The sequence below is a fragment of the Lepidochelys olivacea genome, assembly GCF_965140295.1.
Source record: "Lepidochelys olivacea isolate rLepOli2 genome assembly, chromosome: 1".
Classification (NCBI taxonomy): Eukaryota; Metazoa; Chordata; order Testudines; family Cheloniidae; genus Lepidochelys; species Lepidochelys olivacea.
The window spans coordinates 34,948,175-34,964,705 of record NC_140411.1 but is presented as its reverse complement, the minus strand read 5'-3'; the positions used below and the strand labels follow the sequence as shown (position 1 = coordinate 34,964,705).

The 16,531-nt window shown below is 46.6% G+C and overlaps 1 protein-coding gene across 1 annotated transcript in view; it reads right to left on the bottom strand.

The window, feature by feature from the left end:
- Window positions 1-3,542, bottom strand: part of DYNC2H1 (dynein cytoplasmic 2 heavy chain 1) — a 393,773-nt gene extending 390,231 nt beyond the window's left edge. The window contains exon 1 of the mRNA XM_084624374.1: window positions 3,080-3,542. Coding sequence (XP_084480500.1) covers window positions 3,080-3,277 — 198 coding nt within the window. The 5' untranslated portion in view covers window positions 3,278-3,542. The remainder of the gene's footprint in view (window positions 1-3,079) is intronic.
- Window positions 3,543-16,531: the final 12,989 nt, after the last annotated feature.

Here is a 16,531-nt window from a genome sequence, read left to right as displayed (position 1 = left end):
CCAAAACCAGTTCTAACTTCAAGTAACCATTTTACTTATATTATGCCGGCATTGTTTAAAGTACACTCCCCCACTTTTCAGTGTCAAGCAGATGGAGTGCAAGTGGTGGAGTGTAAAATATCACATGCTGCAGAATTTAAGCTTTCATTTTAAAAAATTAGTTTCTACCCTTCATGATTTTGAAGATAACTTTCCAAATGTGAATCTATGCAATCTTCATGGTCTACAGACAGCTAGCTCCAAAACCTTTGCAGCTGCTCATAGACACCTCAAACAATGGCTGAGTGAAATTGATATGAATTTCATCAATTTTAATGTTGTGGCCCAGTACAGGATGGGCAGCAGTAGAAACACAAGAGTCAAGTCAATTTCACAGTGCAGCTTGTTGGCAAAGCTACAAATAGCAGAGGCAAGCACTGAAGCTATTCACAGAAGAAGACACATAAAACAGAGGATGGGGAAAAGTAGACTAGCAGAGATCCCAGCTTCTGCACACCAGCCAAGAGCCTAGGTTTAGGAGGGGAAAGAAATCTTTTTCTCCCTTCCAACAGGCGGAGGAGGATCATGGAAAGGAGGTTTCAAATTTATCAGATGCTTACTAGACAGAGGTTAAAATGAAAAATGGAGCATCTCAGCAGGATCCACTTACAACAAGCAGTTTGCCTCTGGACTCCAGTAGTAGGCCCTCACCTCATATTTCATGTTGGCTTCTGGTTATAGTAAGTTCAATCTTTTGTCCAATAACTAGAATTTTCAACTCACATGCTATGGTTCCCCCTGCACTGAGGAGAACCTTCCCCAACTCCCCAATCCATCCCACCTGGTAGAAAGTCCTGTGTTTAAATACCATAAAGTTTCTACCAATCTGACCAAAACAAGACAAGAAGAGATAAAACTGTCTGTCTATTCTAAAATCTTATCATAAAACAGAGGGAAAAGGTCTACAATCAAACTGAAGAATGAAGTGTTAGCAATAACATGCAGTACGCTGACATTCTGCATATAGCACAAAACTCTGTCACCCCATTTTCTTTTCCTCATGTACAGTACAGTAGACACCCTTTTTACACAATCATGTATGTTACTTGTTTCTCAAGATATTATAGTGTGCAATGTTTTGGATAAAATTAACTTTAAATGCTCTGTCAGCAGTACCCAAATTTTGTGCAACTGAGGACAACAAAGGCAATTCGCCAATAGTTCAATGTTGGCAGGAACTGCACCTAATTTACATAAAACAGAGCACTCTACATACAAAGGTGTTACCTCTACACAAGTATCTCTGAACATCAAAAGCTAGGTCTCTCATGTTCACAGATATTCAGATCAAACCATGTGCCCAACCCCAAAACCTACCTGGAAACCTGCACTGACACAATGTGATGCACACCACGGACACAGAGTGTACTAGGTGCCCTGGTCTGCACAATTGCTTTCCATTAGTTAGCATGCCATACACTGGGCTCAGTGGGCTACACAAGCCCTAGGAGTAATGTGCCGCATACTGGATCATATGGTCTGCATGCACTTCCACCTGGACAGTACACTTCACACTAAACCCCATGATCTATACAGACATAATAAAATGCCCCTCCCCCCATAGATGTTTCCTCTGAGACAGAACACTGTACAGTGAGTCTCGTGGTTTTTGTACACACTGAGACAGCATGTCACACACCAGACCTAGTGGTCTGCAAACTCACTCACAGTGAGACAGAATGTATATATGTCACACATTAGGACCTAAGTCTCTGCTAGAACTCTAAGGGAAACAGCATGTAACACACCAGACGGCCTGGTCTCCAAACACCCTACTACTGGGGCAACATGTCGCACACCAGAGCCCCTGGTGTGCAGGGACATGCACACCAGAATGGTGTGTCACACACCAGAGACCATAGTCTATATAAATATAAAAACATAAGAACGGCCATATTGGGTCAGACCAATGGTTTATCTAGCCCAGTATCCTGCAGTAGCTTGTGCCAGATGCTTCAGAGGGAATGAACAGAACAGGGCAATTTCAAGTGATCCATCTCCTGTTGTTTAGTCACAGCATCTGGTAGTTGCAGGTTTAGGGACACCCAGAGCATGTGGTTGCATCCCTGATCATCTTGGCTAATTGCCACCGATGGACCTATCCCCTGTGAAACTATACTTTTGGCCTTCACAACATCCCCTGGCAACTAGTTCCACAGGTTGACTATGTGCTGTGTGAAGAAGTACTTCCTTTTGTTTGTTTTAAACCTGCTGCCTATTAATTTCATCGGTGACCCTTAGTTCATATGTTATGTGATGGGATAAATAACACTTCCCTATTCACTTTCTCCATACCATTCATGATTGTATAGACCTCTATCATATCGCCTCTTTGTCATCTCTTTTTCAAACTGAACAGTCCCAATCTTTTTAATCTCTCCTCACACGGAAGTTGTTGTATACCCTTATTTTTTTTTGCCCTTCTTTCTCTGCACCTTTTCCAATTCTAATGTTATATTTTATGAGATGACTACCACAGCACTCTGACAAGATGTTTTGAGAGAACTATTCCGGACGATCCCAACATTTCTTTCTTGAGTGGTAACAGATAAATTAGACTCATTTTGTATATACAATTAGGAATATATGTTCCAGCATGTATTACTCTGCACTTATCTACACTGAATTTCATGCACCATTTTGTCACCCAATCACCCTATTTAACAAGATCCTTTTGTAATTCCTTGCTGTCAATTTTTGTCTCAACTATCTTGAGTAAGTATAGTCTGCAAGTTTTGCTATCTCACTGTTCACCCCCTTTTCCACATGATTTATGAATATCTTGTGAAAACTGATCATTTATTCCTACTCCTTTGTTCCTATCTTTTAACTACTGATCCAAGAGAGGCCTTTCCATCCGATCTGGTGACAGCTTAGTTAGCTTAAGAGACTTTGGTAAGGAGCCTTGTCAAAGGCTTTCTGGCACCCGGGGGGGCACGTCACACACCAGAGCCCAGGGTGTGACACTCTCACCAGGATGGCGTCTTGCACACCAGGCCCCGTGGTCTGCACGGATGCCCACACCAGGACCAGGACGTACCTTGTTGGACACGGTGAGCTGGGTGCCCGAGTGCTGCACGGTGAGGAGGAACTCGTTGCCGTCGTCCAGGAAGTTGGCCAGTTGGGGGCTGGCAACGAGCGCACTGGACAGGTCGGCCGACGATGCCAGGCCGAAATAATTTGCTGCGGTGACCGATATGAAGCGTTTCCTCTTGTCTCCCGCCCCAGCCAGAGACATGATGGCGGGGTGGGGTTTCGGGGCAGGAGAGCTCACCCCGGGGTGGCAGGTACCTGGGGGGGGCTCATCGACAGGCTCGGGGAAAAGCCTAACACCGCCTGGCGTCCCCGGGTTGCCAGGAACCGTCACTATGGCGACCGAAGATGGCGGTCCCGGGACCGCGGACCGCTCGCGCGCTCGGCCGGGCTCTCGGGAACGCGCCGCGCCTGCCGCGGACGTTGGGGGAACGGGGAGGATCGGAGAGAAGATAGGCACTCGCTAGCCGCTCCCCGCTCGCGTCGATGCGATCCCCGCCCCGGCTCCTCAGGGGAGGGGCGAGGAGGGGGGATCCTGAGCAGGGGTTCGCCCTACTATGACCCCAGCGCGGCGCGCGCACGCAGATCCGCCGTCCCGCTGGCCGGGCGGTCTTAGAGGTCTCGCTGGGGTGGGGGAGCGCCCGGCCTCGCTCTCCGCCCGCCTGGGATCCCCCAGCGTCCCATCGCGCCTGGCCTGGCCTGGCCTGGCCTGCCCCTCACCCTTGCACAAGTGCCACCGTAGCCCCTGTGTCACCCGCCTTCGTCTGCAGCCTGTTCAACACCGTTAAACGGTTAGGTTTCCCTCTTCCCCAGGTTCCCTGGCTCCTCCACCCCCACACTTCCCCACCCAAGCCTTACGGCCCCTGCGCCTCTGTTACAAAAGTGCTACATGCAGGAGCGATTACCTAGTATTTTCCGCTGCATGCATCCCATGAAGTGAGCTGTAGCTCACGAAAGCTTATGCTCAAATAAATTTGTTAGTCTCTGAGGTGCCACAAGTCCTCCTTTTCTTTTTACCTAGCCGCAGTAACCCTACCTGACTTGGTTTGACACCACCACCAAGTCACGTCAGTCCCAGGATAGTGGGGAGACAAGGTGGATGAGGTTCTTACTATCTGTTATTAGACCAACTTCTGTTGGCGAGAGAGACAAACTTTGGAGCCATACAGAGCACTTCTTCAGGTCTGGGAACGCTACCCTGACTGTCACAAGTAAATGCAAGGTGGAAGAGATTATTTAGCATAAGTAATTAGTGCATATGCTAAGGGACCACTCAAGGTAGAGTGGCCCATTAACACCTCTGCAATAAGCCTGGTAGTTTAAATTCATAACTCTGCTAGCCACTAAAATCATGGACTGAACAGAGACACTGTGGTTATGTCTACACTGCACAGCTTATAGCACCACAGGCATGCCACTAAAGCCTTGCCACCGTAAGGCTCGCAATGTAGCTGCTCTTTGCAAAGGCGGCAGAGCCTGCCCAAAAGTGGAGGGGTCAGGGCCCCCCGCCCCTCCTCTCTGCCCGAGGCCACACACCCCAGCCAAGCTGGAAGCCAGAGCGGGCTGGAAGCCATGGAGCCTCCACCTGCCTGGGGGGTGGGGGAGGGGTGTCAAGAGCAGCTCCTAGCCCATGTCCCTGCCCCACAGGCCCCCTGCCCAGGACAGGAGGGCCTGCAACTCCACACAGCTGCTCCTGCCTCTTACCTGGATCTGGCTCCAACTGAGGAGTCACCGCCCACCCATGGTAAGAGCCGCATAGGCAACTGTGGGGAGCCATGCCGCGAACCGTCCACCTGCCCTGGGTGAGGGGGTCAAGAGCAGCCCCCGGCCCGTGTCCCCACTCTGTAGGCTCCCCACAGCTGCCCCATGGCCGGGCCACAGGCCCACAGCTGGAGCTGGGTCTAGGTAAGAGTGGGGGCTGCAGGGCGGGGACACAGGCCGGAGGCTATTCTCGACGCCCTCACCCCATGCAGGTAGAGGGTCTGGGGCACCCAAAGCTGCCCAGGCTCCCCAGCTGGGATCCAACTGCCAGCCTGGCCATGGGGGCGGGTCCTCGGGGGGAAGTTGAGGGTTGGGGCCTCTGCCAAAAAGTGAACGGACCAGGTCCATCCACTTTCAAAAAGTGGGAGGGCCCTGGCTCTTTGTCGCCAGGAAAAAAGCTCTTCCCCTGACAAAATAAAACCACCCCCAGTGACGGGAGTTGGCCAGGGGTGCTGGAACAATTTTTATAGTGGGGATGCTGAGAGCCATGGAACCAAACTGTAAACCCTGTATATAATGGAAACCACTTCAAGCCAGGGGGTGCAGCAGCATCCCTAGTTCCAGCACCTATGATGGTAGCTTCATCAGCAGGAGACAAAGCACTGTCCCACACCAGCACCTTTTGTCATTCAGGGTTTTTTTCCCCACGTCCCTGAGGGACAAAAGTTTTAACAACTTAAGTGCAGTTTAGGCTACGGCTACACTACTAGGCTTTTAGGGACACAGCTATGCCAGTACAGCCATGCAGCTAAAAGGCACGCAGTGTAGCTGCTGTTTGTCAGCAGGAGAGAGTACTCCCGCCGACAAAGCACTGTTCACACTGGCGCTTTTCGTCAGTAATACTTTTGTGGTTGGGGTGAGGGGGGAGTGTTTTTTTAACACCCCGAAGGACAAAAGTTTTCCTGAGGAAGCGCCAGCGTAGACAACTTATTAGGACATTTTGTAATCCACTAACCCCCTCTTTTTATCTTATGACTGAAAGGTGTTAATGGGCCACTCTGCCTTGAATGCTAACTACTTATGCTAACAATCTGTTCCACCTTGCATTTAGCTGTGATGCTTGGTGTACCTTTCCCAAACCTGAAGAAGGGGTCTGTGTGGCTTGAAAGCTTTTCTCTCTCACCAACAGAAGTTGTGTCAATTAAAGATATTATCTTGTCTCTCTAACACCAAATGACATTACTTGTACATCTTCCCACTTTTGTTAATGTTGTTACTACTCAAAGGAAAAATAACACACAAAAGCAAATAAAAAAATAAAGAAAAGGAGTACTTGTGGCACCTTAGAGACTAACCAATTTATTTGAGCATGAGCTTTCGTGAGCTACAGCTGTAGCTAAGGTGCCACAAGTACTCCTTTTCTTTTTGCAAAGACAGACTAACACGGCTGTTACTCTGAAAAAAATAAAGCTGGTTAGGAAATGTTTTTCCTGCAAAAAAATAATTCCGATTAAAACATTCTTATTTTTTTGTTTAAAATATTCCACAATAAAAATGGGGGGGGGAGTTGTAAAAAATATTCATAAAACAAAAATGGGGTTTCAACAAAAAACAGAATTGTATTTATTTTTGCAAAAAAAATAAAAAAAACCTTTTTCACAAAACTCCATTTTCCAACTAAAAAACTTTTACCTCTGAAAAAAAGGGATTGAGATTAATAATAATGGCTAGGCTAGGTAAATGACAAATAGAGAGACATTTATTTCTCCTGTTGATTTTAAAAAATCTGCCTTGACATTTGTGCATTAATGTTGATCTCATCTACTATCTACTATAGTCAACTGTTGTATCCTGTCTTTAATCTAGACAAATTCCCAGAGAAGGGACTGTTTACTGTATTTTTACAGCACAATGGGGTTCTGTTCAGAATTTGATTGAAGCCACTCAGTGCAGATGTAATACAAATAAATAATAAACAACAATAAAACAAATCACAAATGATTTTTTCAGAGTTATAGTCTCTGAATCTTGATAACTTTCTGATCACAGAACCATTTCATCTTATTCAAACAGTTCCTTCAGCAGTGGCCTGTTCAACTGTTACCATGCTTCCACCATCTGGAGCCTGCTGCTTCTGATGTTTTCATTGCCAATTAATATGCATTTTTAATTAGTTACTCTCCTGTTTATTCACTTTTTGCAAACACTTTCATTTGGAAAGCACAGTTTTTACTATTTCTGTAATGTCCACTTTTCTTTCCAATGGAAAGTCAATTTCTCTCAATAACCTTGCTTTAACTTGGTTATGAGTTACACCACAAATAATTCAGACTCTAATTAACCCTATGTGTTAAATGTTCATATTCACATGACTTAGCTTTGTTATCTTGACCTGTAACAGTTGTCTTGTTACAGTGTATCAATGTGGGGGAAGAAATTAAGGATGTTATGGACCCCTGGCTAAGAAGTCACAGGTATGGCAGTCCCTGAATTAGGATCTATCACCTACTTGATCTCAGTGCAAATAAGGATAAGGGATAAGAAAAGGTAAACTAAAAAAAGTGCTTTACTTAACACAAGGTAAGTATATGGACAAAATATCTCAGTGGCTTGCCTGGGCATGAAACCCAGAATCCCCTCTGTCATAAATATAAAGGGAAGGGTAAACCCCTTTGAAATCCCTCCTGGCCAGGGGAAAGCTCCTCTCACCTGTAAAGGGTTAAGAAGCTAAAGGTAACCTCGCTGGCACCTGACCAAAATGACCAATGAGGAGACAAGATACTTTCAAAAGCTGGGAGGAGGGAGAGAAACAAAGGGTTTGTGTGTCTGTCTGTAGTCGGCTTGGCCGGGGACAGAACAGGAATGGAGTCTTAGAACTTTTAGTAAGTAATCTAGCTAGGTATGTGTTAGATTATGATTTCTTTAAATGGCTGAGAAAAGAATTGTGCTGAATAGAATAACTATTTCTGTCTGTGTATCTTTTTTGTAACTTAAGGTTTTGCCTAGAGGGGTTCTCTATGTTTTTGAATCTAATTACCCTGTAAGATATATACCATCCTGATTTTACAGGGGGGATTTCTTTATTTCTATTTACTTCTATTTTTTTATTAAAAGTCTTCTTGTAAAACACTGAATGCTTTTTCATTGTTCTCAGATCCAAGGGTTTGGGTTTGTGGTCACCTATGCAAATTGGTGAGGCTTTTTGTCCAACATTTCCCAGGAAAGGGGGGGTGCAAGTGTTGGGAGGATTGTTCATTGTTCTTAAGATCCAAGGGTCTGGGTCTGTAGTCACCTAGACAAATTGGTGAGGCTTTTTACCAAACCTTGTCCAGGAAGTGGGGTGCAAGGTTTTGGGAAGTATTTTGGGGGGAAGGACGCGTCCAAACAGCTCTTCCCCAGTAACCAGTATTAGTTTGGTGGTGGTAGCGGCCTGTCCAAGGTGTAATATTTTGTACCTTGGAGAAGTTTTGACCTAAGCTGGTAAAGATAAGCTTAGGAGGTTTTTCATGCAGGTCCCCACATCTGTACCCTAGAGTTCAGAGTGGGGGAGGAACCTGGACATGGTGGCACAGTGGTGGGATTAACCTGAAATCATTTTGAGATCCAGTTGAGATTTTTTGAACTAGAAATACAGATTTTAAAAAGGAATTTTTAGGAAGTCCAGAAAGCAGCTTTGAAACTGAAAGCAGCTTGTTTTCTCTCTGCTTTGTGGCCAAGCAGAGACAAAAGGGGATTATCTTGTGAATTGCAGGTTTTTTTTGCCTGGAGGCAGGGTACTTAACTCCTGCAGGGAAATTCACAGTCTTCCAACCCAGAGGTTTTTTTTTCTTTTGTTCCTAAAAGTAAATAGGGGGGGTGTGCTCTACCCATTTGCCTGGAGACAAAAGTGGCAGGGTTTTTTTTAGGATTTTGATTTTTTTTGTTTTGTTTTACAAGGAGCACAGGTTTGAAAAGAATTTTTTTTTTCTTTGGGCTGGGTAAGCAAGTAGTTGGAGGTTTTTTGCTTTAATTTGGGCCCAGAGCAGAGACAAGGGGATTGTCTTTTTCTGTAGGCTGACAATCACTATCAGAGAATAGGTATTCTATTCCAGCACAGCAAAATTTTACAGCCAAGTTTTGTTTGTTTATTTCTAAACCTCGGGTGTAAAGTTAGTTAAAAACAGAGAGGTTAGAATGGCCAAATCCTCAGCTCGACTACAGCTGGAATTAGCCAAATTTCAGGCTGAGGAAAAACAAAGGGAACATGAAAGACAGATAGAACTCATGCGGCTGAAGGAGGAGGAGAAGGAAAAAGAGAGGAAGCATGTGGAGGAGATGGAGAGGATAAAGGCCCAGCAGAATATACCAACAAACCCTAGCAATCCTTCTCCAGGTACCACTTCCCATCCCAGAAAGTTCCCCACCTACAAGGCAGGTGATGATACTGAGGCCTTCTTAGAAAACTTCGAAAGGGCCTGCCTTGGGTACAACATCTCTACTGACCAATACATGGTAGAGCTGAGGCCGCAGCTCAGTGGACCCTTAGCTGAGGTGGCAGCTGAAATGCCTAAAGAACACATGAACAAGTATGAACTGTTTAAATCCAAGGCGAGAGTCAGAATGGGGATAACACCCGAGCAGTCTCGTCGGAGGTTCAGAGCCCTAAGGTGGAAACCAGACATGTCATTTACCCGACATGCCTACCACATTGTAAAACATTGGGATGCCTGGATATCAGGAGCAAGTGTTGAATCTCCAGTAAATTTGCCCTTCCTAATGCAAATGGAACAATTCTTAGAGGGTGTTCCTGAGGAAATAGAAAGATACATCCTAGATGGGAAACCCAAAACTGTAATTGAGGCAGGAGAGATTGGAGCCAGATGGGTGGAGGTGGCAGAGAAGAAGAAAACTGGTCGCAGTTGGAGCGGAGACCAGTCTCGTCGGAGGTTCAGAGCCCTAAGGTGGAAACCAGACATGTCATTTACCCGACATGCCTACCACATTGTAAAACATTGGGATGCCTGGATATCAGGAGCAAGTGTTGAATCTCCAGTAAATTTGCCCTTCCTAATGCAAATGGAACAATTCTTAGAGGGTGTTCCTGAGGAAATAGAAAGATACATCCTAGATGGGAAACCCAAAACTGTAATTGAGGCAGGAGAGATTGGAGCCAGATGGGTGGAGGTGGCAGAGAAGAAGAAAACTGGTCGCAGTTGGAGCGGAGACCAGAAGGGACCACCCCAGACCACACCCTATTACCGGGGGCCGCCCAAAGCCCCACCTACCTCCCAAAGAACCCTCCAGACCCCTTATCGTCCCACCACCCCGTTCTCCAGCAACCCTCCTCGCCCCAGTGACCCGTCAGCTGGACGATGTTTTAAGTGTAACGAGCTGGGGCATGTAAAGGCCAACTGCCCCAAGAACCCCAACAGATTACAGTTCATTGCACCGGAATCACACCAGAGGTCCACAGGCCCAGATACCTCCCAGATACCCTTGGAGCGGAGGGAAACTGTGAGTGTGGGTGGGAAGAAGGTCACCGCGTGGAGGGACACCGGAGCACAAGTGTCAGCTATCCATGCTTCCTTAGTGGACCCCAATTTAATCAACCCAGAGATCCAAGTGACGATTCAACCCTTCAAGTCCAACTCTTTCAATTTGCCTACAGCCAAGTTGCCTGTCCAGTACAAGGGCTGGTCAGGAATGTGGACTTTTGCAGTCTATGATGATTATCCCATCCCCATGCTGTTGGGGGAAGACTTGGCCAATCATGTGAAGCAGGCCAAGAGGGTGGGAATGGTCACCCGCAACCAGGCTAAACAAGCCGTGAGGCCTAGCTCTGTTCCGGAAACTTCTATCAGGACCCAGTCAGAGGTGATGGACCTGGACCCCAGGCCAATGTCTGCAACAGCAGTAGTGGATCCAGTCCCAGAAACCCAGACGGAACCAGTCCCAGAACCGGAACCAGCCGAACAACCAACACCAGACCCCGTGTCAGCACTGAATCCAGTACTTGCAACCTCAACACCAGAGGGCCCCACCGAACCTGAACTGGCAGCAGCCGATAACCCTACACAAGAGGCTCAGCCGGAGCCTGAATCCCAACATAGTACACCAGCGGAGAGCGGTTCACAGTCAACAGAAACAGCTCCATCCCCTATATCGCTTCCAGAGGGACCAAGCCTAGGTCCACAATCCCATGAGGAACTGATGTCTCCAGCATCAAGGGAACAGTTCCAGACCGAACAGGAAGCAGATGAAAGCCTCCAGAGAGCTTGGACGGCGGCACGGAGCAACCCACCGCCTCTCAGCTCTTCTAATCGATCCAGGTTTGTTGTAGAAAGAGGACTTTTATACAAGGAAACTCTTTCTGGGGGACACCAGGAAGACTGGCATCCTCAGAGACAGTTGGTAGTTCCAACTAAATACCGGGCCAAGCTCTTGAGCTTAGCCCATGATCACCCTAGTGGCCATGCTGGGGTGAACAGGACCAAAGACCGTTTGGGGGGGTCATTCCACTGGGAGGAAATGGGCAAGGATGTTTCTACCTATTTCCAGTCTTGTGAGGTGTGCCAAAGAGTGGGAAAACCCCAAGACCAGGTCAAAGCTCCTCTCCAGCCACTCCCCATCATTGAAGTTCCATTTCAGCGAGTAGCTGTGGATATTCTGGGTCCTTTTCCGAAAAAGACACCCAGAGGAAAGCAGTACATACTGACTTTCATGGATTTTGCCACCCGATGGCCGGAAGCAGTAGCTCTAAGCAACACCAGGGCTAAAAGTGTGTGCCAGGCACTAGCAGACATTTTTGCCAGGGTACGTTGGCCCTCCGACATCCTCACAGATGCAGGGACTAATTTCCTGGCAGGAACTATGGAAAACCTTTGGGAAGCTCATGGGGTAAATCACTTGGTTGCCACTCCTTACCATCATCAAACAAATGGCATGGTGGAGAAGTTTAATGGAACTTTGGGGGCCATGATACGTAAATTCGTAAATGAGCACTCCAATGATTGGGACCTAGTGTTGCAGCAGTTGCTCTTTGCCTACAGAGCTGTACCACATCCCAGTTTAGGGTTTTCCCCATTTGAACTTGTATATGGCCGTGAGGTTAAGGGGCCATTGCAGTTGGTGAAGCAGCAATGGGAGGGATTTACACCTTCTCCAGGAACTAACATTCTGGACTTTGTAACCAACCTACAAAACACCCTCCGAACCTCTTTAGCCCTTGCTAGAGAAAACTTACAGGATGCTCAAAAAGAGCAAAAAGCCTGGTATGATAAACATGCCAGAGAGCGTTCCTTCAAAGTAGGAGACCAGGTCATGGTCTTAAAGGCGCTCCAGGCCCATAAAATGGAAGCATCGTGGGAAGGGCCATTCGTGGTCCAGGAGCGCCTGGGAGCTGTTAATTATCTCATAGCATTCCCCACCTCCAACCGAAAGCCTAAGGTGTACCATATTAATTCTCTAAAGCCCTTTTATTCCAGAGAATTAAAGGTTTGTCAGTTTACAGCCCAGGGAGGAGACGACACTGAGTGGCCTGAAGGTGTCTATTACGAAGGGAAATGTGCTGGTGGTGTGGAAGAGGTGAACCTCTCCATGACCCTTGGGCGTATGCAGCGACAGCAGATCCAGGAGCTGTGCACTAGCTACGCGCCAACGTCCTCAGCCACCCCAGGACTGACTGAACGGGCATACCACTCCATTGACACAGGTAATGCTCACCCAATTAGGGTCCACCCTTACCGGGTGTCTCCTCAAGCTAAAACTGCTATAGAACGGGAGATCCAGGATATGTTACAGATGGGTGTAATCCGCCCCTCTGGAAGTGCATGGGCATCTCCAGTGGTTCTAGTTCCCAAACCAGATGGGGAAATACGTTTTTGCGTGGACTACCGTAAGCTAAATGCTGTAACTCGCCCAGACAACTATCCAATGCCACGCACTGATGAACTATTAGAGAAACTGGGACGGGCCCAGTTCATCTCTACCTTGGACTTAACCAAGGGGTACTGGCAGGTACCGCTAGATGAATCTGCCAAGGAAAGGTCAGCCTTCATCACACATCTCGGGCTGTATGAATTTAATGTACTCCCTTTCGGGCTGCGAAATGCACCCGCCACTTTCCAAAGACTTGTAGATGGTCTCCTAGCGGGATTAGGAGAATATGCAGTCGCCTACCTTGACGATGTGGCCATATTTTCGGATTCCTGGGCAGACCACCTGGAACATCTACAAAAAGTCCTTGAGCGCATAAGGGAGGCAGGACTAACTGTTAAGGCTAAGAAGTGTCAAATAGGCCTAAACAGAGTGACTTACCTTGGACACCAGGTGGGTCAAGGAACTATCAGCCCCCTACAGGCCAAAGTGGATGCTATCCAAAAGTGGCCTGTCCCAAAGTCAAAGAAACAGGTTCAATCCTTCTTAGGCTTGGCCGGTTATTACAGACGATTTGTACCGCACTACAGCCAAATCGCTGCCCCACTGACAGACCTAACCAAAAGGAAACAGCCAAATGCTGTTCAGTGGACCGGAAAGTGTCAGAAGGCCTTTAACAAGCTTAAAGCGACACTCATGTCTGACCCTGTACTAAGGGCCCCAGACTTTGACAAACCGTTCCTAGTAACCACAGATGCATCCGAGCGTGGTGTGGGAGCAGTTTTAATGCAGAAAGGACCTGATCAAGAATTCCACCCTGTAGTGTTTCTCAGCAAAAAACTGTCTGAGAGGGAAAGCAACTGGTCAGTCACTGAAAAAGAATGTTATGCCATTGTCTACGCTCTGGAAAAGCTACGCCCATATGTTTGGGGACGGCGTTTCCACCTGCAAACCGACCATGCTGCACTAAAGTGGCTTCACACCGTCAAAGAAACTAACAGAAAACTTCTTCGGTGGAGTTTAGCTCTCCAAGATTTTGATTTCGACATCCAACACATCTCAGGAGCTTCTAACAAAGTGGCTGATGCACTCTCCCGTGAAAGTTTCCCAGAATCAACTGGTTAAAATCGTCCTTGAGATGTGGAAAATATTGTTAGTCTTTATGTACTTGGTAGTATATTTAGAGATGCATGTGTCTTATTAACTCTGTTTTCCTAGAGCTCCAGGAAGAAATCCCAGCCAGTGTTTCACCCTAGCTGAGATTTGGGGGGCGTGTCATAAATATAAAGGGAAGGGTAAACCCCTTTGAAATCCCTCCTGGCCAGGGGAAAGCTCCTCTCACCTGTAAAGGGTTAAGAAGCTAAAGGTAACCTCGCTGGCACCTGACCAAAATGACCAATGAGGAGACAAGATACTTTCAAAAGCTGGGAGGAGGGAGAGAAACAAAGGGTTTGTGTGTCTGTCTGTAGTCGTCTTGGCCGGGGACAGAACAGGAATGGAGTCTTAGAACTTTTAGTAAGTAATCTAGCTAGGTATGTGTTAGATTATGATTTCTTTAAATGGCTGAGAAAAGAATTGTGCTGAATAGAATAACTATTTCTGTCTGTGTATCTTTTTTGTAACTTAAGGTTTTGCCTAGAGGGGTTCTCTATGTTTTTGAATCTAATTACCCTGTAAGATATATACCATCCTGATTTTACAGGGGGGATTTCTTTATTTCTATTTACTTCTATTTTTTTATTAAAAGTCTTCTTGTAAAACACTGAATGCTTTTTCATTGTTCTCAGATCCAAGGGTTTGGGTTTGTGGTCACCTATGCAAATTGGTGAGGCTTTTTGTCCAACATTTCCCAGGAAAGGGGGGGTGCAAGTGTTGGGAGGATTGTTCATTGTTCTTAAGATCCAAGGGTCTGGGTCTGTAGTCACCTAGACAAATTGGTGAGGCTTTTTACCAAACCTTGTCCAGGAAGTGGGGTGCAAGGTTTTGGGAAGTATTTTGGGGGGAAGGACGCGTCCAAACAGCTCTTCCCCAGTAACCAGTATTAGTTTGGTGGTGGTAGCGGCCTGTCCAAGGTGTAATATTTTGTACCTTGGAGAAGTTTTGACCTAAGCTGGTAAAGATAAGCTTAGGAGGTTTTTCATGCAGGTCCCCACATCTGTACCCTAGAGTTCAGAGTGGGGGAGGAACCTTGACACCCTCCCTCTACAAATGACAGACAAAGGTATTTATACTTTACAGGTCAAAGTTCATCTGATTGTCTGCCTCAACCTCAAGATGCTGGATCTGGACCTACCACTGTGCAAAAGACCACCAAACTCAAACAAAAGGGTGCCAATGTTCCAAAGAAAAGGGTAGCCAAAATGGCTGCTAAACAACTACTAGACACCATTCAAGATGGTGATTTTAACAAATTTTTGACATTACCATTTTCCAGGTAAATAATACAAGATACCACATAGACATAAATCAAAGCATGAAAAATTAAAACATAAATACATGAATAATACCATACAATCTGATCCAGAAACTAGTTGCTTGTAAAGAAAATGTTACTTTCCTATGTGACATTCTTGGATGTATCACAGTATTCTTGAAATTTTTGTGTGACTTTGTCTAGCGCAATGGTTCTTAACCTATTTACCATTGCACACTGCATATACAGCTCTCTATATGTTGCCGGCACCCAGTGCCGAGAGGCTGAACAACAGCTTGAGTGGTTCATTACCCGGTGTGCTACACCCAATAATCACAACGGGGTAGAGAAGCAGAAAAGTTTATTTGAAGCTTCAAATAGGTACAGGGAGATTTGAATCTCAAATCCTGTACCCAGAGCAGGAAGTCACACAGGCTTTTATACATCCTTTTTCCCAGCATACTTACCCAATAGCAAGCTGCCCCAAGTATCCATATAGCCAGCCAATCCAGTTCCCAGCTAGTTCCCTGGTTCTCTGTATCATTTGTTAAACTATACATAAAGCTGCTTTATTCAGCATTGTTCTTCCATATCTGCCCTGTGTGGCCTTGCTTAGTTTCAGGCAGTCTGACTCTGCAGCATATTGTTGCAGATCCTCAGCATAACTGCTGTGTGTGCCTCCAGGCGGGGGGGCCAAGGACACTTGGGCCTAGTACGCAGAGCTGCTGCGAGTGCCTCCAGGCGGGAGGTGGGGCCAAGGACACCTGGGCCTAGTGCAAGGGGGCTTCATTGACACTTGTGGTCTTCTATCCCCTCGAGTTACCTAGTGGCCATGCCCCAGTGTCCCCAACATATATGTTATGTGGGCAACACAATATATATACTACCTGTATGGCCCTGAGAAAGTCACATGGGCCGCAGCTGTGTGCTGATTGGGTTTTAGAACCACTGGTCTAGCGGTTTCCTGTTCCCTTAATCTTACCACTAGCACAGTGGTTTTCGGCCTGTGGTCTGTGGACTCCTGGAGGTCCAGATAGTAGGTCTAAGGAGTCCATAAAAGGCTGTTGTTACCGCAGAAAAGTGGTTTTCAACCTGTGGTTTGATTTCCAAAGGGGTCCACACCTCCATTCAAAATTGTTTAGGGGTCTGCAAATAAAAAAAGGTTGAAAACCACTGCACTAGTAGACCCCCAGGGCCTGTAGGGCTGTCACATGTAGCAATATGAAGGATTTCACTCTTTCCAGTTTTTCAGTAACTCTACAGGCTTCCAGAAAAGTTTGGAAACATTTTATCCTGTCTTTGTCCAACTGCCACCCAGACTGAAGGATTCAGGAACTTCTTTTGCTCTGCTCTTGGGAAAGGTTTAGTTTACTTCTGGCTGTGACATACATGGGTGTTGGTGTGAAACTGACCAACTTTATTTCTTGAACCCCCCCCCCCCCACGCACAATGTTACTCCACTGTTTAGGGTTACATTCTACTGTGCCCCTT